A 26,693-nucleotide genomic window follows, 5' to 3' on the forward strand; every position below is an offset into this window, starting at 1 on the left:
GTGGCCCAAGAGAGGGAGATACCACTGTGTGCAGAGCGGGGGACAAAGGGAGTGATTCAGCGATTCAGCACTCCAGATGCTGGGCTAACAACATCAAGCTTATTCTAGTGAGCTGCGGGCGCTCATTGAGGATGCTGTGTCAGTGTGTAATTAGTGTCAGTAGGGTGTCGTTGTGTCATCAGCTGCCAAGCTTCAAACAGCCTCCATATAACATAACACATTCAGCTGGTACCGCAGATATATTGTTGCTACCGACCCGCAAGGAGTCTTTCCTGACCAATATAACTTGGGTTTTCAGTTTTTCCTGATCTGGCCATGGGATCAGAAAAAAACCTCCCGTTCCTAGTTATAGACTGTAACGTTAACTGAGGTTGCACGTTTTTCCTGACCAGGAGACACTCCTGGCCCTAGCCATAGCTACTGAGAGACTTTTCATTCTGAACACATTATTGTTGATAGCTATATTAAGTGTCATCATGACGTAATATTAGACATGTCATTAATGTAGTCTGTTTAGTTTCTCACCAGACATTTCCTATCGTCATTCGTAATAGGGGGCGGCAGGTAGCTTAGTGGTTAGAGCGTTGGACTAGTAACCGGAAAGTTGCTAGATCAAATCCCAGAGCTGGCAAGATACAAATATGTCGTTCTACCCCCTGAATATGGCGGTTAACCCACTGTTCCTAGGCCGTCATTGTAAATAAGAATTTGTTTTTGACTGACTTGCCTGGTTAAAATTATAATTGAATCGGCTTAGTTTATATGAGGAAGAACAAACAGAGCACGTCCTTGTAGCTTGGTATCTTTCCTTTTCCTGAATCCCAGATGGTTTAATTTAAGCATTGTTTTCTGTGTGTGTCCTTGTGTGATTGTGTGCGCGCAAGTGTGCATGTAAGCAAGTGTGTGTGTGTGTGTGTGTGTGTGCAGGTCTGTGTGTGTGTGATTGCTCTCAAACATCTTCCTGGCACTGCACCACAAACATTCTTGTGAGTATGTTTTACCATATAAGGCGTGCAGGCAGCTGGAGAATGCTGGGTGACTAAGGAAGGGGCATGGCTAGGGAAAGAGAGAAAGAGGGAGAGCGAACTCTCCTCTGACCCTGAACTGACAGAGAAAGAAAGAGGGGAAGGAGGAAGGAGAGGGTTGGCTTCCTGTTCCTTTTCTACCTTTTACCCCCTTGAAACGTATTCCACTTCCTTTCCCTCAAAAAGGGTCATTACATTTAGTCTAAAACGTTTCATGTGTAACAGGAATGTACTCACGTACTGTATATGGTGAACCTGTAAGCTGTTATGTCAGCTGATTGGAAATGTGTTGCATACTTTTCTTTGTGGTACTTTTCAAGTCTCCACAGAGTATTCATTAGCGACAATCCATAACGACATGGGCCTGGGCCATAGATAAGTGACTGTTGTAGCTGAACTAACAACAACACAATGCCTCTCCCATCCAACCCTGAGAGACTTCAGTTGTTGAATGCCAGTATCTACCATCATCATGCATCTCACAGAAGAATGCCTGGTTCCCTCCACATGGCTGAATGAATTCCCTTCGGCAGCATGAAGGGACATACTGCCTAGATGGATAAGCATGTTTTAAAACCCACAGAGTTCTGTCTGAGGGAGATTTCCCTACATCTTAATCGAAGACATTTCACTGTACTTGTGCACGTGACAATACAAACGTAAAAACTCGAAAGTCTGATGTTAGATCGCCATTACAAACTAGTACCTCAACACTATTGCGCATTTTTTTATGTGGTAAATCCCCTGGTAGTCATGTTTCTATGCTGCTGATATTTTGACTACAGCCGTTAAACTGTTCTGGAAGCTAGCTCTGTTGCTAACTGCCTGCCTGTCTGTATCTGGACCTGTTTTACAGCCGCATACCGACCTGCATACCTAACTGACCTGCGCTCATGAATAGAATGTTTGTTTATGGAGGAATTCTCCAGATAGACATTACTTCACCCAGGAAATAACAATCAGTTTTTCCGGCCTGGTTTGTATTTTCTTTCAAACTGTCTGACAGTTGATCTGATATCCATAAAATCCCATAAAGAAGTCAGGGAACAATACATTATCCACAATGATTCATTTTGTGGTCAATTTATGCAACAGTATTCACTTTCTGGAAAATCGGTCATTGGATTCAATGGATTCAATTGGCTTTTAGCTGGCTGGCTGTTGTTCCATCAACCTTCATTTAACAGACATTTCCTGCCCTCCTCCACTGTCTCTTTGCAGGCTTCTGTCATAACTAGGGAGAGAGAGAGAGAGAGAGAGGGAGGATGGGTGGGGTGTCAGTCAGGCCTGAAAGAGAGTGAGAGATCAAGAGAAAGCAAAAGAGAGGCATAGAATGGAGAGTGCTCACTAACCACCAGTCCCTGAGCAGAGCAGGAAGCCATGTCTCTCTCCCACAGTCAGCCCAGCCCAGAGCAGAGCAGGAAGCCATGTCTCTCTCCCACAGTCAGCCCAGAGCAGAGCAGGAAGCCATGTCTCTCTCCCACAGTCAGCCCAGAGCAGAGCAGGAAGCCAATTCTCTCTCCCACAGTCAGCCCAGAGCAGAGCAGGAAGCCATGTCTCTCTCCCACAGTCAGCCCAGAGCAGAGCAGGAAGCCATGTCTCTCCCACAGTCAGCCCTGAGCAGAGCAGGAAGCCAAGTCTCTCTCCCACAGTCAGCCCTGAGCAGAGCAGGAAGCCAAGTCTCTCTCCCACAGTCAGCCCAGTGCAGAGCAGGAAGCCATGTCTCTCTCCCACAGTCAGCCCTGAGCAGAGCAGGAAGACATGTCTCTCTCCCACAGTCAGCCCTGAGCAGAGCAGGAAGCCATGTCTCTCTCCCACAGTCAGCCCTGAGCAGAGCAGGAAGCCATGTCTCTCTCCCACAGTCAGCTCAGAGCAGAGCAGGAAGCCATGTCTCTCTCCCACAGTCAGCTCAGAGCAGAGCAGGAAGCCATGTCTCTCTCCCACAGTCAGCCCTGAGCAGAGCAGGAAGCCATGTCTCTCTCCCACAGTCAGCCCTGAGCAGAGCAGGAAGCCATGTCTCTCTCCCACAGTCAGCCCTGAGCAGAGCAGGAAGCCATGTCTCTCTCCCACAGTCAGCCCTGAGCAGAGCAGGAAGCCATGTCTCTCTCCCACAGTCAGCGCAGAGCAGGAAGCCACGTCTCTCTCCCACAGTCAGCCCAGAGCAGAGCAGGAAGCCACGTCTCTCTCCCACAGTCAGCCCAGAGCAGAGTAGGAAGCCATGTCTCTCTCCCACAGTCAGCCCAGAGCAGCGTTGGAATATCCAGCCCATGAGAAAATGGAATGGAATGGCACTCACTCTGCACAAATAGCTCCTAATTACCCTTTTCCCCTGTGCTCTGTTAGCTCCCTCTCCAACTGGAAACATCCCTCTCTGTGGCCCTTTTATTCCAGGCCCTAGCCCTAACGTGTGTTTTACTGGCCTCTGAGACAGCATCTCTAGCAGGCAGGCCTCATGTTCAGTCCTCACACCCATGGTAACTACCTGACTGAAAGACTGACTGGCTGGAGATAGGACCAAGTGATAGAGGGCAGTGGAGGGCAGCTCCCTTTGTCAAGACGCCTTGTAATTAGGAGGAGAGTAACTGCAGGTTATGTAAAATGGGTCTGGTCATGGTCAGCCAGAGGCAGGCCTGCGGGTGCTGTACTGAACTGTGGGATAAGTAGTAGTAGGGCCTGAGTGAGTCAGAGTTTGCTGGAGAATTTCCATTGCACTGGTCTGGAGTCAGTTCGCTGGGAGGTGGATACGCTTATGGACTAAATAAATGTTTGCTTTTCTGTTTGCTTTCTACAACGTGGATTGTTTATCGAGTGAAGAGCATCCAATTTAGTACAACAGCGTTACGATGCGCGTGTGACCCTGATATCTGTCTAACCTTTGATCCCTCTTCCCCCTCTCTTCTCCCAGGCGGAGGGTGATGTGGCGGGTCTGAACCGCAGGATCCAGCTAGTGGAGGAGGAGTTGGACCGGGCCCAGGAGAGGCTGTCTACCGCGCTGCAGAAACTGGAGGAGGCAGAGAAGGCCGCAGATGAGAGCGAGAGGTCAGTACCAGCCAGCCACAGAACCTGATGGATTCCTAATCTTTCATTTGACAGCATATTTATATGCCCTATTTTTCTGCTAATTTGAGGCCTGTTGGATAGTACCAGGCACATGCAGCTTCCTTTGAAGGTTCTTTATCGTTATAAGGTTTGTTGCTATGTGCTTTGCTAGCAAATGACAAGCCCCTCCAATAGCGTAGTGAAAGCGCGCTATTTCCCAGACAGCCATCTTGATTGTGTAAAACGATTCAATGTGCCTCCGTGTTGGATGAGCTATCTAAATGACAGTTGAAATTGAGTGTGTCTTGGGTGTTGCTGACATCGCTGTGTGTCCTGTCCCATCAGAGGAATGAAGGTGATAGAGAACAGAGCCTCTAAGGACGAGGAGAAGATGGAGATCCAGGAGATGCAGCTGAAGGAGGCCAAGCACATCGCTGAGGAGGCCGACCGTAAATACGAGGAGGTGAGATGTCATATAGTCCCATAGAGATTGTCCTGTCTGCAGTTCTACACCAACCGTCTGTTCACCCATCCGTAGTGTTTTCATACTCTTCTCCCATTCACTCCTCTTCCTTTTCATATTCCTTTTGCTCTTACTGTTCACTCATACAGTTGGCTCTGTCTACCTTAGGTGGCCCGTAAGCTGGTGATCTTGGAGGGAGAGCTGGAGAGAGCTGAGGAGAGGGCAGAGGTCTCAGAACTGTAAGTGCAGCACAGTCCGCCTATTACGCTGGAATGACAGGGAATTGGGGGTTAGGACCTCTGTGATGGGGTCTCTTATCCTCCTATTTAGAAATAGATGAGTCAAAGTCTAAGGTTTGTAAGGAGTTTCATAACAGTGTCTAGTTAAAAACGGGGATTTTCTGCCATAAGCTAAAATGGACGTCAGTAACTTGAAGGTTTTTCCAGGCTTGTGTAGCTATTACGATGTCAAAGCAAAGTACTTTTCTTCCTTTCTCCCCCTGTAGTAAATGCAGTGACCTGGAGGAGGAGTTGAAAAATGTGACCAACAACCTCAAGTCCCTAGAAGCCTCGTCTGAGAAGGTCAGTGTGCATACTATTACATCATACAAGTAAATGCAGTCAACTGCTGATAAGTGAACGTTGGATAAGTGCGGTGTAGATCACCAGTCACAATTCGAAATACATGATTTGAACTTATTCTGGATATCTGCATGTTCAGGGTTAGTTCACCCACTTAAGGGCTGTCCCAAGCCTTTGTATCTATCAGGAGTTGACTCGACAAGGCTGATGTGAAAGCAGAGTAGTTTAGAGTATAATCACTGCCTGCCACACTTTTACCTTCACAGACGTCAGAGCAAAGACCCTGTTATCAACCGGACAAACTGGACGTTGATTTCTTTATGATAATGTTGATGACGCATGACGGCGTAATAGTCCTAAACCAGCACAGATTTGTCTCTGCGTTCCGACCCAGCCGCTCTAGTGCCAGTCACGCCACATGATTCCACCTTAGCCACTTAAGCAGTTGCCCTGTGCTGATTAAATCAATGTCCTTCTCTTTGGCATCGCAGCACAATGTGTTCCTTATACCAACACATAGCCAGTTTGATCACACCTGAAGAGTTGTGTTACAACTAAGCATAGTTGACACACAGTCCTGCAAGACCATCATTCTCTGTGCACTTTCATGCTAATATGTCTGCATCTGTCTTGGGAGTTCAGGCATGTTCAAGAGTTCAGAGCTTGTCTGTAACAGACTTGTATTTTGACAGTACTCAGAAAAAGAGGACAAGTATGAGGAGGAGATCAAGGTTCTTAGTGACAAGCTGAAGGAGGTAAGGAACTGCTGGCATCTGATTCTTAATTCATACAGTAGTAAACCAATTTGCTCCATGTCAAAGATGGCGTCTTGTTCTGACGCCCTCCCACTTCCTCTGTGTCCCCCAGGCCGAGACTCGTGCAGAGTTTGCAGAGAGGACTGTGGCCAAACTCGAAAAGTCCATCGACGACCTGGAAGGTATGAGTGCTTTGTTTAAGAAACTGTTGCAAACTGCTCTATGGCAATATAGAAGAGAAAGTCAACTTATCTTATTGCAGAGCAACTTACTGTAAGTTAGACATATTTCATGGCATGATATTAAACTATATTTGGAAAGAACCGTTTTATCATTGTCTTTAGTAGAAACCCAGACCTGTAAACCTGGGTATCTCTAACAAGAATAACATACGGGGATTATAATTATTGTTTGGATAAACTTTTTTACTATTATGGATAGATTTGTACCTTTTAATTTGTTCACTCTTTATGCAATGCACACTGCAGAGAACCCCGGAAGAAGAATTATCACTGAATTACCACAGTGAATTATTGTAATGTTTGTTTATGTGTCAATTGATCACATAAGGGATGGGTTGCCAATTGGCGATTTGACACAAAAATAAAATGTCATTAATTTCATCCATACAGTAGTATATCAGGCAAGAGAAGCCACAGTTTACCATATACATTTCTCCCAGGGAGACGTTCCAATTTAGTACATTACTAAAGATGTCAAAGCTTGTTCAGGAATCCTCGGTGGATGTAGTTTCCTAGGTCAAGAGGTGTGGTTATTTAATCCTCTCCGTGAGCAAAGAAACATCATCTTAATATACACAGTTCCATTTTGTGATAACGTTTCACGTTGACACGGTCCCAGCTAGGGTTTTGTGTTTCAACTAGCTGGAAATATTTCTCTGGAAGAAATGGTACCTTGCCAAACGTATGGAAACTTCTCCGACAAGCTAATAAAACACACTGCTGTGGTCTCAAGTGTAAAGAAATATGTAGGCCACTTCTCTACTAACCGGCAAAACGCCGGCTTCCAAAGAGAACCACTTTTTGTGTCTGCTGTCTGCACAAAGGACAAAGTATGCTCAAATTCCTTTTAGATCAGCATATTTGGCCCTAAAGCCACATGGAATGGGTTTACCGGTATGAAGTACTTTGATGAAAACCTTTAAATGGGCTTAATTGCATAAGGTAGTCACCTCCTGCCCATAAAAAAAGATTTGCAACAACATTTTTATTTTTAAATGCTCACAGGTAGACAAACATCTCTTATCTTTCTGGCATCTTCTGTTCTTAAATGTTTATACTGTATGAATTTTCTCTTCTGCAACCAGTGACCTGTCCTCTATTTCTCTTCCCTCTCTTTTTGCTGCTATTTCTTTTCTCATTCTGTCCTCCACCTCTCTCTGCTACTGCTGCTTCCCTTGGGCCTTACCTGCACTACTTCCTGCTGCGCTTTGACCTCCAGATGAACTGTACGCTCAGAAGCTGAAGTACAAGGCAATCAGCGAGGAGCTGGACCATGCCCTCAATGACATGACCTCCTTGTAGATGTCTCTTCCTGTCTGTCTCATGCTGCCTCTAGGGTGTCTGTCCTCTCACCCTTCCCACTGTAGGCCTACTGTGTCCCAGGGTTCGCTTCCAGAAACACAGGCCGTTCTCCAGTTCTCTGTGCCTTCTGTCCATCTCACTGTGCAAATGAAACTCATTAAAAGCCTAATCTTTCCTACGTCTAAACCAGCCTTTCTTCTTGAATTAAATGTTTCAATGTTTCAAAACAGCTGTTTTAAGAAGGTGAGAATTTATGGAGTGACGTATGCATTCACGTTGAGTGTCCCTCACTTCTTTTGCATAAGTGTCACACAACTGTGTATCTCTTGACTAACACACTCCTGGTTGTGGTTGCAGTTGAAGTATTTGAGTTGTGTTCACAGCAACGTGTTTTAAAAAGTGTGCATTTTGCTTACAGCTCATAAGATCAGAAATGTCCAGTGGCTTTGTCTTTTAAGTTCAGTTCAACAAATTGCTTTCAATAGACTGTCACTGTACATAGTTGCTGAATAGAGACAGACTTCGCCATCATCCATTTTATGCATGCAAATCTGCCTTTTGTTTTGGGGTAGGGTTCTTTGGTGTGGTTGGGGTTTGCATATGGAACAACTTAACATGACCACAGCAGTTATGTTAAACAGCTGTTGGACATACGGTATAAAAATCGCTTTGGCGTCAGTGTAGACTATTGTTTACCAAACCTAAGGAGAATGAATGAATATGAATCAACTTTATGATGCTCCTGTCCTGTGTGGTTTCATTCAATTATTCTTCAATATGTCATTCTTTTTTGTTTTACAGAAAAATTAGCAGGTGCCAAAGAAGAGAACTTGGGGATGCATCAAGTCCTGGACCAAACACTGCAAGAGCTCAACAGCTTATAAACATGATGAAGAAGATGGAAAGGATAAAAGTCTTGCAACATTCCATAAATATTCAATTTCGTTCCACATTTCCAGCTGTAAAGTCTTATTCCCAGGGAAAGGGGATTAACTTAAATACTTGTACCCTTAATTTTCTCTTCTCTTTTTAAGTCACAACTTTCTCTCTCTCTCTTTAAGAGAAATGCATTCCAAATCACCAGCTTCCTCGAATCCCGATTCTTATGTTTACAGCATTTTGTTTCATGGAACTTTGAGATTATAGACCACCATTAAAATACAATGGATTATGACCATATTTACAAACAGTCTTATATTCAGGCCAATTAGTAAAGAATAGAAATATGACAATTAATATCTGAAGTGTGCACTCCAAGAGCATGTTTTTGAAATAGGTCTTGTGACATGGTCTTCATTTTACGTATGATTCATGAGCTCCACCTCGAGGTCTTATGTGAACAGTTTACAGGAATCAACTTTACTATCCATGCACCCATCGACATGGTCATATTTTATGCATTCACAATGTGTGTGACCATATTCACAGGTTGGACTGTGCCTTTTCAGAATGAGCCAATATCCTACCTTTGGTGTGCTTGCGTGTGTTAACATGGTCGTTGAGACTAAAGGATGACTCAAGGAAAGTGTGGTGAACATGTCTGTGGTGCTACTTGTGGTGGTAAAATACTATGACCGACAGTCAGGTGGAGGGTTTGCCAAAGCCAAACTCAAAATGTTTTTGATGTGAAAAGAGCCTCCTGCAAATCCTTTGAAAGAACTGCATCCCATCCTCTGACTTAACCTATAATCTGTATGGTTTTAAAATGCCACCATATGCTGACATGCAGCTTTATAGCACCTCCTTTCCACTATCCAACTCTACATTTGACTGCCTGAGCCTTGGATGTAAAATCACATTCCTGGTATTAAATGTGGTGGTAGCATATGCAGTAAACGTTATGCCAAATAAGCACCACTGGAGCCTCAATCAAGGTAATACAACATGGATACTTATTGTATATAGTAGAATAATGTTAGTTATTGAGAAGATGTATTGCTCCAGTTTTTCACCACTTTCCGGCAGGGGAACTCTCAAAACCAAAGAATACACATACCAGAGAAGATGAACCCTCAAATGTTTTTTAATGTTGTCTGTGAAGGTGATCATGGCTTCTCATCCTTGGCCCGTGAAAAAAGCTCATTTGACTTGAGTCTGTGTTGAAATGTTTCATTCACCTTTCCCTCTTTCAATCTAATAAATTTTTACAAAACAAAGTAACCTGGTTTAAGCGATTATTTATTTGATGATTTACTAAGAAAAATATACATTTCATACACATACAGAGGGAGACTATTTCAACTTATATTATATCATATTATTCCTATTCAATATGAAAAGAAGACATATTGTAGCCGAACATTAATCTGCTTGTATTTTGTGTGAAATACATCACAATAAGATCAAAACACTGTCAATCAGCTCAGCTAAATATACCCATTCCAATCAACATAATGTAAGCTAAAATTAAGACTGAACAGTCAGAATCATTCATGGTCCACCTTCCACGACTATCAGAGTTGAAAGCTCACAACTGTAACCTCCCTCAGTGTTGCTTTCTTCTGAACGAGCAGCCTGGACAGAGGCGAGAAAGAGGAGTCGAAGTTCACAATCAGTAGACATTCAATAGAGCTCTAAACTGATATAGTGTGCGTCGATGCTACTGTATAAGTTCAGGCTCTTGAGCAATGTGATTGTACAACGTCTTACCCTCAGTGAGGCGGCATTTACCCCCTCTGGGCTGGCACAGGACGAAGGAGCAGCCGCCACAGGGCACCACTCTCTGGGCATGACTGAACACTGTGGTGATCCTGTAGCAGCCTGGAATAAACAGGGAAACAAAGATGTTTTTCTGTTCCCTTATATATGTTTTATTTATCTGTTTTACCAGGTAAGTTGACTTAGAACACATTCTCATTTACAGCAACAACCTGGAGAATAGTTACAGGGGAGAGGAGGGGGATGAATGAGCCAATTGTAAACTGGGGATTATTAGGTGACCGTGAATGTTTTGAGGGCCAGATTAGACATTTTAGCCAGGACACCGGTGTTAACACCCCTACTCTTACAATAAGTGCCATGGGATCTTTAATGACCTCAGAGAGTCAGGACACCTGTTTAACATCCCATCCGAAAGACAGCACCCTACACAGGGCAGTGTCCCCAATCACTTCCCTGGGGCATTGGGATTTTTTTTTTAGATCAGAGGAAAGAGTGCCTCCTACTGGCCCTCCAACACCACTTCCAGCAGCATCTGGTCTCCCATCCAGGGACTGACCAAGACCAACCCTGCTTAACTTCAGAAGCATGCCAGCAGTGGTATGCTGCTGAAAATGAAAACATTCATATGTTTTCATTAAAGTGATAGTTCGGGATTTTGGCAATGACACCCTTTATCCACCCCAGAGTCAGATGAGCTCATGGATACCATTTTTATGTACCTGCGTAGTTTGAAGGAAGCTGCTAACTAGTGTTAGTGCAATTGCTAACAAGCGTTAGCGCAATGACTGGCATGCTAGCTGTTCCTGTAGATTTTGTCATTGCACAACGCAAAAATATACATAAAAATGGTATCCACAAGTTCATCTGACTCTGGGGAAGTAGCTAAAGGGCCTCATTGCCAAAATCCCAATATATCCCTTTAATAAGCCTTTGTAAATGCTTTATTTTCATGCTTCATTTATTTGTTGTAAATTATAATTATTTTAGATAATAATGTTATTAGAATAATAATGTGAACACCATTTTTATTTATTTTATTTTTATTTAACCAGGCAAGTCAGTTAAGAACAAATTCTCATTTACAATGACGGCCTAGGAACAGTGGGTCAACTGCCTTGTACAGGGGCAGAACGACAGAGTTTTATCATATCAGCTCGGGGATTTTATCTAGCAACCTTTCGGTTACTGGCCCAACGCTCTAACCACTAGGCCGCCCGCCGCCCTGTACATACATACGTACATACATACACATAGTTTATCAATGGAGTATGGTAAATAGTGATGGTGGGGAAATAGTTACATATCATTATATTATTTTGCAAGACATACAGTATCCATACTTTGACTCCAAGTAGAGGGCTGCGCATCCTGACAGAGATCATTGTGGTGCATCGTAATTTTCCATGCTGTGGGCAGGAGCGGCCAGTCAGACAGACAATTTTGGGATGAAAATTTTTTTTTTTGGTCGCGCATATTATATGGAAACGATTGTCTTTTTGCTTTGTATGCATTAGCCTGGGCCTACCTACTGTATTAAAAGCAACCTTTTGGGGCATTATTCACACACTCAGAATTCACTGCTTCCAAGTTCAATGGCCTACCTCTCCTCTCTAGTTTACTACAGTGTCTGTGAATAAATATTGGTAATGGAAAGAAGTGTCAGGCCCTCAACCAATGAGAGTCGAGGTACAATCAAACAATTAGATCCTCATTGAGAAGGTAAAGGCTCAAGGCGCACACAGGCTATGGTGAGCAAGCGTTGTGCTTTTTCATTTTCTGTACCAAAACTCCAGTATTGTTCATCCAATAGCTCGTGTTTCCAACACATTTATTTCCATGACTAATCAAAAATAATTTTCTCATGGTCTCTCTGCAGGAGATATATAGTGAGCAATATTTGGACCCTCAAATCGCAATAAAATATCAATATGGAAGTGCAATGCATATACAGAATCGTGAGAATTACAATGCATATCGTATCGGCACATATGTATTGTGATAATATCATATTGTGAGGTCCCTGGCAATTCCCAGCTCTAATGGTAAATCACAAACTTGGGAAGTTGTACATCCTTAATACTCACCTGGGCATTTTACATCCATGAAGTAGGAGTTGGGACTCTGAACCAACCTCTTCTTCTTGTGTCTTTGCCTCTCAGCCACCAAAGTAGGGTGCATTAGGTCCTTAGCGAGCTGCAATACGGATTAATGTGTAAATATATGACTGTACAGTTTATACATTAAGATCCATAGAAAGATATAAACACAGATTAGAAGGGAAATCGTTGGTTATAATAACATTTGATATAACTGTATGGTTTTTATGTAAATAAGTCAAGGGCGCCCTCTCATGTCTGATTCAAAAACTTCAGCAGAGCTATTTTTGAGGCATGCCCAGACATGTATCCCATTCCCGGGACAAGCCCCACTATTTCATTTGTTTATGACATGTGGTGAAAAAGTAATCAATCGTCATACTTGAATAAAAGTCAAATGAAAATTCTATACATCAAATTCCTTATATTAAGCAAACAGCACGATTTTTTACTTACGGACAGACAGTAACACTCCAACACTCCAACACAAGACAAAATTTACAAACAGTATGTGTTTAGTGAGTCCACCAGATAAGAGGCAGAAGGGATGACAAAACGTTATATTGATAGGTGCGTGAATTGGACCATATTGCTGTCCTGTCTGAGCATTCGAAATGTAACGAGTACTTTTGGGTATGTATTTTTACTAAAGTACTTTACACCAATGAAAGCAAGGCCTACAATAAAGAATTAGGCCTACAGTATTTGACTGGCTATTCCAATGGTGTAAACACGATAACGGTACATGTGGCTACTTCTCACATGAGCAAAGAAAAAACACTTACCGACATTGCTTCTCTTGGTTATTGTTATTTCACTGGCACTGTACTTTGATAACAAGATTATCGCACGGCTTTCAGACTGTACACTGGTATTGTTGTCGTGAATGTGAAACTGAAAAGTTGTAAAACTGTATAAAGGGTGAGATCATATAATGGGTGGGATCACATCTTAATGGGTGGGACATTGACTGCAAACGCACAATCAGCTGCCTTTTCTATTTTGATTGACAGTGGGGAAGTCGCGCTTCCGGAGCCACGACTGCTGTCAAGAGTGACATGTTGTTTGTCCAATCACTGGTCCAGTATAAATCGAAAAAGAAGTGACATATCCAAATATTTTTTCAACTAACCATATCTCTTTACACAGCTGCCGGGCGGGATTTCCGCAATAGCTAATAACATGGCGAAGACTTACGATTACTTGTTCAAATTACTGTTAATCGGCGATTCTGGCGTCGGAAAGACTTGCGTGTTGTTCAGATTTTCAGAAGATGCGTTTAACTCAACGTTTATCTCGACAATAGGTATGTACATTTCGTAAGTTTTGTGGTTCGAAAAGTTATGCAGGAGGAGGGGTAGCTAGCTCTCGACCCCAACTAGCAATATTGGTGGTGAGCGCCCATCCTGTCATGCTAACGCTAGCTAACGAGAGCTTGTTTAGTTAGCATTTAGTTCTCCAGCCAGGAAACAACCGGCTGGTTTACAGGGCTCGCTTCACAATAAAACCAGCACTTCAGCATCCCCGGCATACCTCAAATTGAAATGTTCATGATATTTTTTTAGCTGGCGACGTCACCAGCTGACTCCTTAGCTATCTAGCTAACGTTAGCTGTCAGGTGAGCAAGTAAACTACCTTGACTAAGTAACTACACAATATATATACAAAAGTATGTGGACACCAGTTCAAATGAGTGGATTCCGCTATTTCAGCCACACCCGTTGCTGACGGGTGTATAAAATCGAGCTCACAGCCTTGCAATCTCCATAGACAAACATTGGCAGTAGAATGACCTTACTGAAAACCTTGGTGACTTTCAACGTGGCACCGTCATAGGATGCCACCTTAACAACAAGTCAGTTTGTCAAATGTCTGCCCTGCTAGAGCTGCCCCGTTCAACTATGTGCTGTTATTGTGAAGGGGAAACATCTAGGAGCAACAACGGCTCAGGTATGAAGTAGTAGGCCACACAAGCTCAGTGCTTAAAAATGGTCTGTCCTTGGTTGCAACGCTCACTATTGCTACTGAGTTCCAAACTGCCAACACAATAACTGTTCTTTGGGAGCTTCATTATTTTTTTTTTTTATCATGGCCGAACTGCCATACACAAGCCTAAGATCACCATGCACAATGCCAAGCTTCGGCTGGAGTGGTGTAAAGCTCGCCCCAATTGAACTCTGGAGCAGTGGAAAAGTGTTCTCTGGAGTGGTCAATCACACCATCTGGGTTTAGCGGATGCCAGGAGAACACTACTTGCCCCAATGCATAGTGTCAATTGTAAAGTTAGGTGGAGGAGGAATAATGTTTTTTATGATTTGGGCTAGGCCCCTTATTTACAGAGAAGGGAAATCGTAACGCTACAGCATACAAGGACATTGTAGACCATTATGTGCGTCCAACTTTGTGGCAACAGTTTGAGGTTGGCCCTTTACTGTTTTAGCATGACAATGCCCCTGTGCACAAACAGATGGTTTGTTGAGATCGGTGTGGAAGAACTTGACTGGCCTGCACAGAGCCCTGACCTTAACCCCATCAAACACCTTTGGGATGAATTCAAACTTCGACTGCGAGCCAGGCCTAATCGCCCAACATCAGTCCCCGGCCTCACTAATGCTCTTGTGGCTGAATGGAAGCAAGTCCACGCAGCAATGTTCCAACATCTAGTGGAAAGCCTTCCCAGAAGAGTGGAGGCTGTTATAGCAGCAATGGGGGAACCAACTCCATATTAATGCCCATGATTTTAGAATGAGATGTTCGAGCAGGTGTCTATTAAAAACAGAGTTGCACACTACATGTATAAACTCCCAGTAATTTATTGGGTAAACCTGATGAGCATGTGTCCACATACTTTTGGTCATATTGTGTATTCTAGCTAGCTAATCTAGCAGTGATGTTCATACACAGCAAGCAGTCCAATTTTAGCTGAGAGTTGCATTACAGAAAGGTTAGCTCGGAGGTGAGGTCTCCCCTGAAGTTTTGCAGCAATTTACATTGAAATCGTTGACTTCCTGTGTGTGGCTTGCAACATCATCTAAAAAAATGCGCCTCCCTAGCCAGACCCCAGTCACTCTGGACTTGGTGTCATGCAAATAAGTACTTGCTAGCTTCCGAGCAAATGTTGAATGCAGTCTGCTTTTGCCACCTGTGCATAAACAGTGCTGTACATCAACGTCAAATGGTTGTTTCAAAAATCCTTTGTCATTTGCAACTCCGAGACGACAGTGAAATGTACATCTATTTTAGGTGGGTAGAAGTGCAAGAATTGTCTCACTCTTGCTAATGCTAATCCTCTTTGCCTTTTTAGGTATTGATTTCAAAATTAGAACAATAGAACTAGATGGGAAGAAGATCAAGCTACAGATATGGTAAGACAGCCCTTTGACTTCTTCACACAGTGTCTTAAATTATGTATTAGAAAGAGCACCTTGGGAATGCTCACAATTGGCCTATAATTCAACAAGTGGGTTGATTCAGGGACAGGAATGAAAGGCTCTCATTGTGTTGTTCTCTTACCAGGGACACAGCTGGCCAGGAGCGGTTTCGAACAATCACAACGGCATATTACAGAGGAGCCATGGTTAGTTGCCTTGCTTCACTATGTCACTCTCACAATGTCAGAAATGTACTAAGCATATGCCTAGCTAGCTAAGAACTTAGTTTGATTTTTTTTTTTTTTTTTTAAATTAAATCCTATTCGGAGACGTTCATGGCGATCAGTGCATCAACTAATAGAATCCAAACTAGTTTGAGCCACTCCCTTTTTAGAGTTGTAAATGAAGCAGTACATACCTGAGATCATCCATGGGAGGTGGGTACAATCACCCTGGAATCCTGTTTAGGCCCTTTATAACAATTCACTATCCTCCCAAGTGTACAGGTTTCTCAAGTTTAACAGGATGCTAATATCTGACATGCTCTGTTTAAATTGGTTGTTTGTTTGTTTTTTCTTCCTCCCCAGGGCATCATGTTAGTCTTCGACATCACCAACGAGAAGTCATTTGAAAACATCAAGAACTGGATAAGGAATATAGAGGAGGTAGTCGTCAGAAATTGTAACATTTACATCTCTGCAGGAGAACAGAAGTTAGTGAAATTGAAGGCGTTGCATTGCTCTATAAATGCTATGGATGACTTATCCTCTCTTCCTGTCTAGCATGCCTCTGCAGATGTGGAGAAGATGGTGCTGGGCAACAAGTGTGACGTCAATGACAAGCGACAGGTGTCCAAAGACAGAGGGGAGAAGGTGGGTGATCACTGACCAGTAAATGAAAAGTATATCATAAACTAAATAACTCATAGTGTCTATAGAGTAGATGTCGATTTCTGATTGTGATACTGTCCATGTAGCCACTCAAGGGCACCTGATCCACACAAACTTACATTAAAACGCTGCATGTAAGCTCACGGGATCAGGTGGCTTTGCGAGGCAACATGGACAGTACAATACGAAATCTACATGTTGACTGAGGTTTTTTGTGTGTGTCCCTCTTATCTCCTGTTTGCAGTTAGCGTTGGAGTACGGTATTAAGTTTATGGAGACCAGTGCAAAGGCCAACATCAACGTGGAGAATGTGAGTTGCAGTGGGGTAAAATTTGATAAGACTACGCAATTAATATGATCAAAGTCTATTAAACCAAATGCCTGACTCGATTTAACATTATAGTAAAACCATGTGCAATTATGTGTTTAGCTGACTAAGATCAAGGAATGGTCATGAGAAGAGAATATCAAAGCAAGTATTATTTAATAACTCTGTTAAATGAATGGATTCACATTAGAGGTCTTCACGGGTCCAAGTCCGAAATGGATCTGGGCTTTCCCGCCCAGACCCGATATGAATAAAAAAAATGTTTTTAAATATTGTGACCCATTCCAAACAAACCCGAGGACAACTAGACCCATTCCGTATCGACTTAGTTGGCTCCAGACCCGGTCCGATCCGAGTGAGGGAAACAGCAGAAAATTATTTTTACAAGCTACTCTATTAACCGGAGCTAAAGCGTAAGAGGGAGAGAGAGGTGCTGCTTTAGCAGTTGGGGGAGGGGCCAAACTGAGCGAGTGACACGGGGAGGAAGAGATGGCAACCAACCAAGACGACTCGCACCATAGTAGACTAATGGCTGCCGTAGCTAACTTATTTATCGTCACATATCATTATGTAGTACCTGTCTTGACTGCGTCAAACCGGGAGAAGCCAATTAAGCTCGCTAGCTAGGCTAATTGCAGTTTCTCATCCTACAGTTAGAAATAACAACTCCATTCAGAATATTAAGTAGCAGCCTAGCTGTTTACTCTTGGTCATTGTAGCCTATCCTCCTTTAACATTTAATTACATCTTCCATTGAGTAGATGTCTCCTAACTTTAGACATACACAGAGGCTCTATGACTGTAGCTTATTGCTGCTTTGATGGCTTATGACAAAACAAGCTACACGTGCCATGCTCCACTCTCGTGAAAAGCAAGAGTAGCAGCATAAATTATTAAAATGTTTCTCTCTCTCTACTGCAGCAGTTGCGTTCGGATCCGTACCAGCCCTTACACATTCCCGTGACGATCAGACCCGTGACTTTATTTAGAATTCTGGATCCAGATCCGCTCGAGTCCCGGTTTGGGTATTCGGGTACAAGTGGATCCGTGAAGACCTCTAATTCACACACAAGTCATAATATTAAGGTTAACCTACAAGACCAAGCATGAACGAAGAGATGCCTACTAGGCCCGTGTCTGAGGAAATATCATACAACCATTATCCAATGGACTGCATGCAGGACAAGAGGAAGAACATAACTTAATTTCAAACATCTGAAGGTGTAAAACCAACCACCATTGACCAATCATATGATACAAAGTTTACAGTAACCTGATCACCCATAGGGTGTCACAGCATCTAAAGGCTTGTGTGAGGGGTGAGACCAATGCAAATAAGACAGAATTCCTGAAGACAAACTCCGATTCATCTATAGTCATTTAAAGTTCACCCTGTACAAATACAAGTTACCACAGAGATCATACATCCATATAGACAGCTTCATTTGCCGTACAGCCCCAGGTGACAGCGAGCACACCGTTTAGGGCCGAGCCTACAGAGTTGACTCATTCCAAGCAGTTCTAAAAACAATGGGAGTACAGTAAAGTTGTGACATTAGTGAAAGACAATGCACATTGTTTTGTCTCTTTTGATTTGATCTCTATTTGCCCTGTTTTTTACCCCTGACATTTTCAGGCATTTATGACCCTTGCCAGAGACATCAAGGCGAAAATGGACAAGAAACTGGTAAGTGTGTGTAGTATGTGCACATCTATTTCAATGGGCTATAATGTGTGTTCCCTCTGACTTACACTCAGTGTATGTGTGTTCCAGGAGGGCAACAGTCCTCAGGGCAGCAGTCAGGGGGTGAAGATCACAGAGCAGCCCAAGAAGAGCAGTTTCTTCCGCTGCACGCTCCTGTGAGGACCACGGCCTTCTCATTGTCCACAGCTGGACAGAACTGGACTGAGCTTGCTCAGAGCTCTCCTCTCTTTCGCCCTGTTCTCATCCCTTTCTCATTCCCCATATCCCAGGCCTCTGGGTTTTGAGCTTTTTTTTTCCTGATTCACCATGTGTCCCCCAGTTTAAAAACGGATGTATTCATTGGTCAGGTGGATCAATCAGTTGCTCAATCAGGGTTGTTAGATGGAGATCTCTATACCGGGCACTCCTCATGCTCTTATATCGTTTCTCATAATTATACTTAGGCTTCTGCTCCCCCCTCTCCTCTCTTTGTCTTATGCAACTGGTATTGTTACAGGTACTTCATGTTGCTATGTGGTTGCACTGCTGCCAAAGTTGATCCTGAGTGAGTTTTTTTTTTCTTCTCAACATGAATTAACCTTAAAAGCAGTGGCTTATTTCCATGATAAGACTAGTTAACCATCAAATGCATCTGACGTCTTCTGTCAGAGTTGCCTTCTGTGTCATCTAGCTACTACTATGGAGATCTATGCTTCCTTGTTTTTTCCTTTCTCAAATGAGTGATTCTCTCTATTCTACCTTGACATTACTCATTTGCCATCCAAGAAAGACACTTATGTTCTTAAGATAATACCTAGAAGAATTCTGAAGTCTTACCATGTTAATAGTGAAGACGTGTGAGGTGAGGACAGTGGGAAGGTAGGCCCCTAAATGGCAGGCAATCCAAGAAATAAGATGAGTAGGTGGCCAGTACGTTGTAATAAACTTTAGTGAACTGTTAACAGAAATATATACATATTGGAGCAGATCGGCATTGTACTTGAGGATGCACAACTGCAATGCGTTTTGACGCTGACTGTAGAGAAGTCAAAACGCGTTGCAGTTGTGCGTCCTCATGTACAATGCCGATCTGCTCCAATATGTATATATTTCTGTTAACAGTTCACTAAAATGTATTGCAATGTACTGGCTGCCTAATCATGATTATTTTTTTTCAATAGTGGACATTCCATCTTAGACATACCTAAAAAATAAAATAAAAAGACCTGTGTTCATCATTTTACATGTACTCTATCGTTATGCAGTTCCAATTTGTTTCCTGCGCAAGGTTTATCAACCATATTTGAGTGGTAAAACAATTCTGTGCCGATATCTGCACATTTTGATTGCACTTTAGTAATGAAATTGGCTTCACTGCTTAACATTTGCAAAAGCATGTCTTATTCTGTTAGCTTGTATAGGAATATGTCAGTGTTCTTTAGAACTATTACATTCCGGAACTTCCAGTGGCTGTCAGTTGAAATCTGTTCCACAGTAACATCAGTCTAGTTGGAGCACAATTCATTTCCTAACAATTGAGTTGCATAAATTGCCCACAACTTTGGTTTTGGCATTCGAAATGTGTTTTAATATTAAACCACTCCACAAAATGTTTTCTTTGCCCCAATTATGAATATTGTGTGTGATGTGGAGACCACTGAAACGGAGAGAATCTTTTGGGTGGTAATAATCACTTTGTCATGGATTATAATTATTTTTTTAAGTCATGTCTTAGGCAACCTTTTCAAATGCCAACCTCAACCTATTCCTTATTTGTTTACTGGTTGTTAAATTGTGATACTGTAATACCATTCGGGTTTAGTTGTGTGGCCTTTTGTGTCTTTCTAAGCCTGTTTTAATGCTGCTGTTGTCAGTATTTGTGGCAGAAAATAAGTGACAATGGCGCAAATATTAGTCTGCCTTGTAGTTGTTTTGTAGGCCTATAGTCCATTCCAACTAAAGTACATGTTATGGTTATAAGAACTCAATTGAGTAACGTCAACCTACTGTATTGAGAATATTTGAAATACAATATGCAATGACAGTCCATTTCACTAGAGAACCACTCCTGCAGCTTTTTTTTAGTTGAGGATAGTAGCTATATGTTTTCCTAATACTTGCTGCTTTGAAACTGAAGAGACCCACATTTTGGTGTTGATAATTACTATTCATGTGCCAGTATTAAGACAATCTAATTCTGGGTGTTTTGGGTTTGATTTAATGTTGCAGTTTTACATTGAATGCATTGGCATCAGTACTTTATCTAAGCACTAGGGGGCAATGTAGTGACATGGCAATGGACTAAAATGTCACAAGCAACGATCAAGAGGACATGTAGTCAGTATTTTCAGTGAAACAACATCCAAATATGAAAGTGCCCTTGTAGAAACCCTTGCCAGAGTTGAAATATTCTTCCAGTCCCTATCCTCAAGACTTAATCATAGTTTCAGTGATTTTTAGTCCGTTATAGGGTGACAATGTTAAATGGATGCCTGGAGGAAAGTAGCTTTGCTTATTGGAGTTTGCGTTTCGGTTTCGTTCTCCTTCCTTGCTTGCCCTTCCCTCTGAATTTGCCACTGTCCATGACAGCGTGTCTTATTTTCACCTAATACTTGATATCATGGTCTTTGCAACTATGCATCATGAGGCTGTAGGTCCTCTTGAGGGTTTGCACATTTGACTTGAAGAGCTTTTCTTTGATATTAGACATGTGCAAAGGATCATTATTGCATTGCTTTCTGTTCTCTTTATACTTTGTCACTCCCATCATTCCCATTCAATCCGTCTTAATGTGGAACTTGCATTCCATTTGTCAACACAAACATTTCTAGGAAATTGAGCACATATTAAATCACAGCAAAAGGAAACGACTTCCCCCTGATTTTGCACAGGTCTTATCTTTACTTGTGACCAAGTAAATTGTATTTAGAAATACTGTATTATTTTGCAGATGAGCTTTTTATGTCCTCTTGTGTAGAACATCACGAGTGGCAGTCAGTTTGCTGAACCGCTGTGTATGTTCAGGACCTTGTATAGGTCTGGCAAATGTTTATTCAGAATAGCAATTATGACGGTTTCGTTTCCTTTTGGTGGAACTATTTGTACATCTTTTTCAGTTCATAAATCATTCCAGCATTCCATGTTCAAGACCATTTGGATTTCATAGATAACTATGGAAAATGGGGGAGAAATGGCATTTAGAAAACAATTGTAAATAAGAAAGATCTAAAATGATTGTACTGTACTTTCATAAATATTACTGAATTGATCTACACCTTTTGTAGATGTGTACTTTTGATGATTTATTAAAATGATTATTTTAAAACTTGCTGCAGTTTCTCAATTTACTTACAATTTATTAGGCTACCATGATTGTCCCAATTAATTCCTTCCTATAATATTAAGGGAAACGTTAGCCATGCAGAAATGTCAGATATTTATATCCCAAGATCGGCCACAACGAAACTCGTTTTTATTTTTCTTACTTTCGATTGCACCTGTGCTGTATATCTTATCAATCGTATATATTGAAGAGGACTACTATAGAATTAAAATGAAATGTTTAAATTAGCTTGATAAAGCTGTAATTGGTATTGAGGCTAGGCAAGGCTATTTTACGACGATAGACCTACCCGTTTCACGCATGGGAAAAATATCTCCACCCTTTTCCCTCACAGGAGCTAACTTGTAAAGGTGTGTGAACAGAGCAAAGCTTCAGTTTCGAGTTGCTCCTCATGAGGTAAATTGCTTTATTGAAAAGGCGACAAAAATTGTAACTAGCCACAACAGGTGCGTAGACAAAATGTAATGTTCGTTTTATTTGTGGGATTGGACAACTTTTCTTATTATGTACATTTTCAAAGAAGAGTATTTGTTTTGTTAGACAATGTGGTATGCAGATGTATAGTTAGTAGGCCTAATTACTCGGATATTACTATAGTTTTAGTATTATATTCATTTGGATGCATTATTTTGTATCTGGTTTTACCCACTTGTCTAAATAATATTTGAATATTAAGAGCAGAGTAAAAAAATTTAAGATTTCCATTGAGACCAACAATGTGGCATGTATGTGAAGCTATTTCACTTTGTGTTAACTGTCTCAGTTTAAATGTAGTTGAAGATATATGTCATACTAATCCAAGGTTTTATTAGTGCTACTAAATATTTGGCAGCATAAATGTCTTTGTTGCCCTAATGTAAATAAGTGTATCAACCAGCCAGCTGAATGGTCTTCCTCTTTGAATTCAGAAACTGCAAATTATAGAGGAACAATCAGAGCAATAGCGAAGTGCTCTTTGGGGTGATTACATATTTTACCTTCTTACAGTTTATAACTGGACATTAAATCTGTCATACCAAATGTGTTTACTGTCCTATAAAAAAACAATTGCTGACGTGAAACTGGCAATGGAATAACATTTAGAGAATGAGGGGTGCTTCCTGACATCATTCTTTACTGTATGTTACCAGGACACAACTGGGGGGGGTATGGATGGAACACAGACTCAGGGAAGACATGACGCCCTTTCCTGGTTCACTGAGTTCCAACTGGACTGTGTCATCAGGAATGGGGTAGTTCCAGAATGGTTCCATGGCATTATTTCCAGGAAGTAAGTTCTCAAATTGTGTCTCTGTTTCTTTTCCCTGATAAACAACATAGATGAGACCAATTTGTGGTGAAGGATAAACTGTATGCTTTATGACTGTTATTGTCTTACAGTAGGGCACTAAGTTTGTTCTAACGCCGTAGTGTTTATTCACCGCAGGGTTGCTGAGGAAATGCTCCTGTCCAATCCCACAGGCCACTTCCTGATCCGTGTCAGTGAAAGCAGGATAGGATACACACTCTCCTATCGGTAAGCCTCTGTGCTTTGTACATGAGATAGACCACTCCAGGTGAGGCATCATTAGATTGGTTGTTTGTTCAGCTGATGACAATAAGCATATTGGTGTGTTCTGTTTCCATAGCTTTTATCCTATTCTACGTCAATGCCACATACTACCCACACTGAAACGTCATGTTCTATTCAACGGTGTAGTTCAAAGTCCATCTGCATTTCCTTATCAAAATAAATTCTCTGTACATCTAGTGCCACTGATCGGTGCAGGCACTTCATGATCGATGTGCTGAAGGACAATCGCTACATTATTGTAGGAGAGGACATGCATCACAGCTCACTGCAAGACCTGGTGAACTTTCACCGCAGGGTGCCTATCATGCCTTTCAATGAGCTGCTGACTGTAGCTTGTGGACAGGTGAGGAACTATACTTGATTCAGTAAAGTACAAACTACCGTATTGTTTATTTTGTATACACACCAGTACGCTATAGGCTTGAATTGAGTTGGTTTAATATAGCATAAACACACAGTGGTCCGGGTACGGTATACTGTGCTGCATTTCTGTACACTGTTGTGGATACATTAGTGAATTGACGTGTGTTTGACTCAACATTCTTCCCCTTCATCTACTTTTTGTTGTAGGTATCAAAGGACAAGACTGATTATGCAGAACTGTTATTCCCCAAAAGACCAGCCATGAACCCTAATCATGGTGTGTTGCCAAATAACCCCCCACATATGCACAGTAGTACTCATCTGAAAGTAGCTGAGGACATTCCACCTGCCCTCCCACATCGTCCCAGCACATTGAGTGATCCTGCCGGCTCACCTCCAAACACTAGCACACCACCTGTATCTCCAAACACCCCTTCTCCCAGACTCTACCCCTGCCTGGAGACCGAGTTAAACACACTGAGCTTCCAAACTCCAAGCATGGTAAAGACGCTGGACTATCATAGTGTTTACAGTATGTGTTTGTTGGGGGATAGGGCTAAATCTTTATTTTCATACTTTGAATGGTGAGATAATGCTATTGCAAACGTGTTGTAGGCCTACATTGCCATAATATTGAGGTTTCCTAACTCTGGGTCTAAACTAAATACCTACATATTTCATTGTAGGTTAAGCAAACTAAGGTTAGACTGTACTCTTATACAGAATTTATTATTTTAATTCCAGGTAGATCATACTGCTAAACCAGTGCCATTGCCCAGGAAAATGCATGTAGTCACCACGGCCCAGCTGGACCAACCTCCTGAGTTACCTGCCAGAGGCCCTGCTCTACCACAGAGAAAGGACACGGACCAGAGCAGCACAACATCTAAAGGTCCCACAGAACCCAGGACTGTGGGTACAGGCAGACCACAGACCCGACCAAACACACACCACCAGGACCCAAACTCCAACCAACAGAAGAATCAAGATGTAAAGTCCGTGGTCAGCAACCTGAGCTACTTCAGGAGGAAGTTCCATAAGAAGAGAAGTGCCTCTCAGGAGCACATGTACGCAGAGATTAGTGTGGAGGATGAGCAGGGGCAAGACCAGAGGAAACTCACAGCCGTGGAGGCTAGAGATAGGGATATTGATACAGCTGCTGATAACGAGTATCAGATGCTACCAGGAGAGATTGACAATGGCCTTCCACCCATCACTGCTGTCACCGCTGTTAGACCCACGGACTGTGGGTTACTGCCAGAGTATCTGAACCCTCCTCCTTTTGCCCCTGGATACTAATGTCCACTTCTCTACCCTCAGGATGGCTGGGTGGCCAAACGGACACATGCATTTTGAGAAGGCACCGATGAGTTAAAGTTAGTCTGACGATGTTCTAATTTAACTGGATATATCTAGAATCTCTTTTACAACGTAACATTGAGAACTATTTATGTCTGCAACCAGCTCTGGTTAGCGATTAGACAATAGCCAATGTTTTTTTACAGTGCGATGTATGGTCAACTATTTCATATCAAATGTGAAAATACTTTTGTTTTATTTAATTTGATGTGAGGAATTATGTTAGACATCTATGTATTATTTTCATTAAAATACAACCATGGCAAATACCTGTTTCAATTGTCCATCCTGTTATGTGATCAACTTTGTTTCTGCAAGAGATGGCAGTCAAATGCTGATTTGTTATCAACAATGTAATAGGGAAGTGTGCTCTCAGAGATAGGTGCTGGTCTAACTGGTTTGACCAGATGAATGTGAGGGAGTCAATCGGGAGAATCAAGTGACAACGTGGGCATTCGGGTGCATTCGGAAAGTATTCAGACACCTTCACTTCTTCCACATTTTGTTACGTTTCAGCCTTATTCTAAAATTGATTAAATTGTTTTTCCTCAATATACACACAATATCCCATAATGACAAAGCAAAAACAGGTTTTTAGACATTTTTGCAAATGTATTAAAAATGAAAAACTATCACATTTACATACTGTAAGTATTTAGACCCTTTACTCAGTACTTTGTTCATGCACCTTTTGGCAGCGTTTACAGCCTCGAGTCTAATTGGGTATGACGCTACAAGCTTGGCTCACCTGCATTTAAGGAGTTTCTCCCATTCTTCTCTGCAGATCCTCTCAAGCTCTGTCAGGTTGGATGGGGAGTGTCGCTGCACAGCTATTTTCAGGTCTCTCCAGAGATGTTCAATCGGGTTCAAGTCCGGATTCTGGCTGGGCTACTCAAGGACATTGAGACTTGTCCTGAAGCCACTCCTGTGTTGTCTTTGCTGTGTGCTTAGGGTCATTGTCCTGTTGGAAGGGATCCTTCGCCCCAGTCTGATGTCCTGAGTGCTCCGGAGCAGGTTTTCATCAAGGATCTCTCTGTATTTTGCTCCGTTCATCAGTCCCTGCAGCTGAAAAACATCCCCACAGCATGATGTTGCCACCACCATGCTTCACTGTAGGGATGGTATTGGCGAGGTGATGAGCGGTGCCTGGGTTCCTTCAGATGTGATGCTTGGCAGTCTTCCTAGTGCTGGCCGCCTGGCCAAACTGAGCAATCGTGAAAGAACGGCCTTTGTCAGGGAGGTGACCAAGAACCTAATTGTCATTCTGACAACTCCAGAGTTCCTCTGTGGAGATGGGAGAACCTTCCAGAAAGACAACCATCTCTGCAGCACTCCACCAATCAGGCCTTTATGATAGAGTGGCCAGACGGAAGCCACTCCTCAGGAAAAGGCACATGACAGCCTGCTTGGAATTTGCCAAAACATTTACATTTACATTTAAGTCATTTAGCAGACGCTCTTATCCAGAGCGACTTACAAATTGGTGCATTCACCTTATGACATCCAGTGGAACAGTAGTGCATCTAAATCTTTTAAGGGGGTGAGAGGGATTACTTTATCCTATCCTAGGTATTCCTTAAAGAGGTGGGGTTTCAGGTGTCTCCGGAAGGTGGTGATT

At 42.3% G+C, this 26,693-nt stretch overlaps 4 protein-coding genes across 14 annotated transcripts in view; 3 read left to right on the forward strand and 1 right to left on the reverse strand.

Annotated features, from left to right (window-relative positions):
- tpm4a (tropomyosin 4a) overlaps positions 1–9,567 on the forward strand; it is a 24,715-nt gene extending 15,148 nt beyond the window's left edge. For 2 of the 4 annotated variants that reach the window (XM_029632356.2, XM_029632358.2), the window contains 7 exons: positions 3,931–4,064; positions 4,410–4,527; positions 4,696–4,766; positions 5,033–5,108; positions 5,801–5,863; positions 5,976–6,045; positions 8,209–9,567. In XM_029632356.2, the coding sequence (XP_029488216.1) occupies positions 3,931–4,064; positions 4,410–4,527; positions 4,696–4,766; positions 5,033–5,108; positions 5,801–5,863; positions 5,976–6,045; positions 8,209–8,291 (615 nt within the window). In that variant the 3' untranslated portion in view covers positions 8,292–9,567. Of the gene's footprint in view, positions 1–3,930; positions 4,065–4,409; positions 4,528–4,695; positions 4,767–5,032; positions 5,109–5,800; positions 5,864–5,975; positions 6,046–7,324; positions 7,583–8,208 lie in introns of those variants that run through there. The other 2 variants (XM_029632355.2, XM_029632357.2) reach the window with 1 other exon arrangement.
- Positions 9,568–13,108, reverse strand: LOC115108243 (small ribosomal subunit protein eS27-like). 2 transcript variants are annotated; one of them, XM_029632360.2, is made up of 4 exons: positions 12,950–13,102; positions 12,153–12,261; positions 10,057–10,167; positions 9,568–9,921 (listed from the first exon to the last, which is right to left on the reverse strand). In XM_029632360.2, the coding sequence occupies exons 1-4, from the start codon at positions 12,953–12,955 to the stop codon at positions 9,893–9,895; spliced, it is 255 nt and encodes an 84-aa protein (XP_029488220.1). In that variant the 5' UTR covers positions 12,956–13,102; the 3' UTR covers positions 9,568–9,892. The 2 variants fall into 2 exon arrangements, with proteins under 2 accessions (XP_029488220.1, XP_064865055.1); XM_065008983.1 differs by lacking the exon at positions 9,568–9,921 and having other exon boundaries at positions 9,992–10,167; positions 12,950–13,108.
- A 178-nt stretch (positions 13,109–13,286) lies between these two features.
- On the forward strand, positions 13,287–21,765 carry LOC115108242 (ras-related protein Rab-8A). The gene is made up of 8 exons (XM_029632359.2): positions 13,287–13,470; positions 15,469–15,529; positions 15,681–15,741; positions 16,123–16,200; positions 16,318–16,407; positions 16,670–16,735; positions 18,390–18,440; positions 18,528–21,765. The coding sequence occupies exons 1-8, from the start codon at positions 13,347–13,349 to the stop codon at positions 18,615–18,617; spliced, it is 621 nt and encodes a 206-aa protein (XP_029488219.1). The 5' UTR covers positions 13,287–13,346; the 3' UTR covers positions 18,618–21,765.
- Positions 21,766–22,006: 241 nt separating this feature from the next.
- hsh2d (hematopoietic SH2 domain containing) lies at positions 22,007–25,342 on the forward strand. Of its 7 annotated transcripts, none has more exons than XM_029632350.2 (7): positions 22,007–22,226; positions 22,689–22,740; positions 22,911–23,050; positions 23,207–23,296; positions 23,531–23,696; positions 23,924–24,217; positions 24,461–25,342. In XM_029632350.2, the coding sequence occupies exons 3-7, from the start codon at positions 22,929–22,931 to the stop codon at positions 25,013–25,015; spliced, it is 1,227 nt and encodes a 408-aa protein (XP_029488210.1). In that variant the 5' UTR covers positions 22,007–22,226; positions 22,689–22,740; positions 22,911–22,928; the 3' UTR covers positions 25,016–25,342. The 7 variants fall into 7 exon arrangements, with proteins under 7 accessions (XP_029488210.1, XP_029488209.1, XP_064865053.1 ...); XM_029632349.2 differs by having other exon boundaries at positions 22,007–22,176; XM_065008981.1 differs by having other exon boundaries at positions 22,689–23,050.
- The last annotated feature ends 1,351 nt before the right edge of the window (positions 25,343–26,693 follow it).

This window comes from Oncorhynchus nerka, linkage group LG24 (assembly GCF_034236695.1).
Source record: "Oncorhynchus nerka isolate Pitt River linkage group LG24, Oner_Uvic_2.0, whole genome shotgun sequence".
NCBI classification, from domain to species: Eukaryota; Metazoa; Chordata; class Actinopteri; order Salmoniformes; family Salmonidae; genus Oncorhynchus; species Oncorhynchus nerka.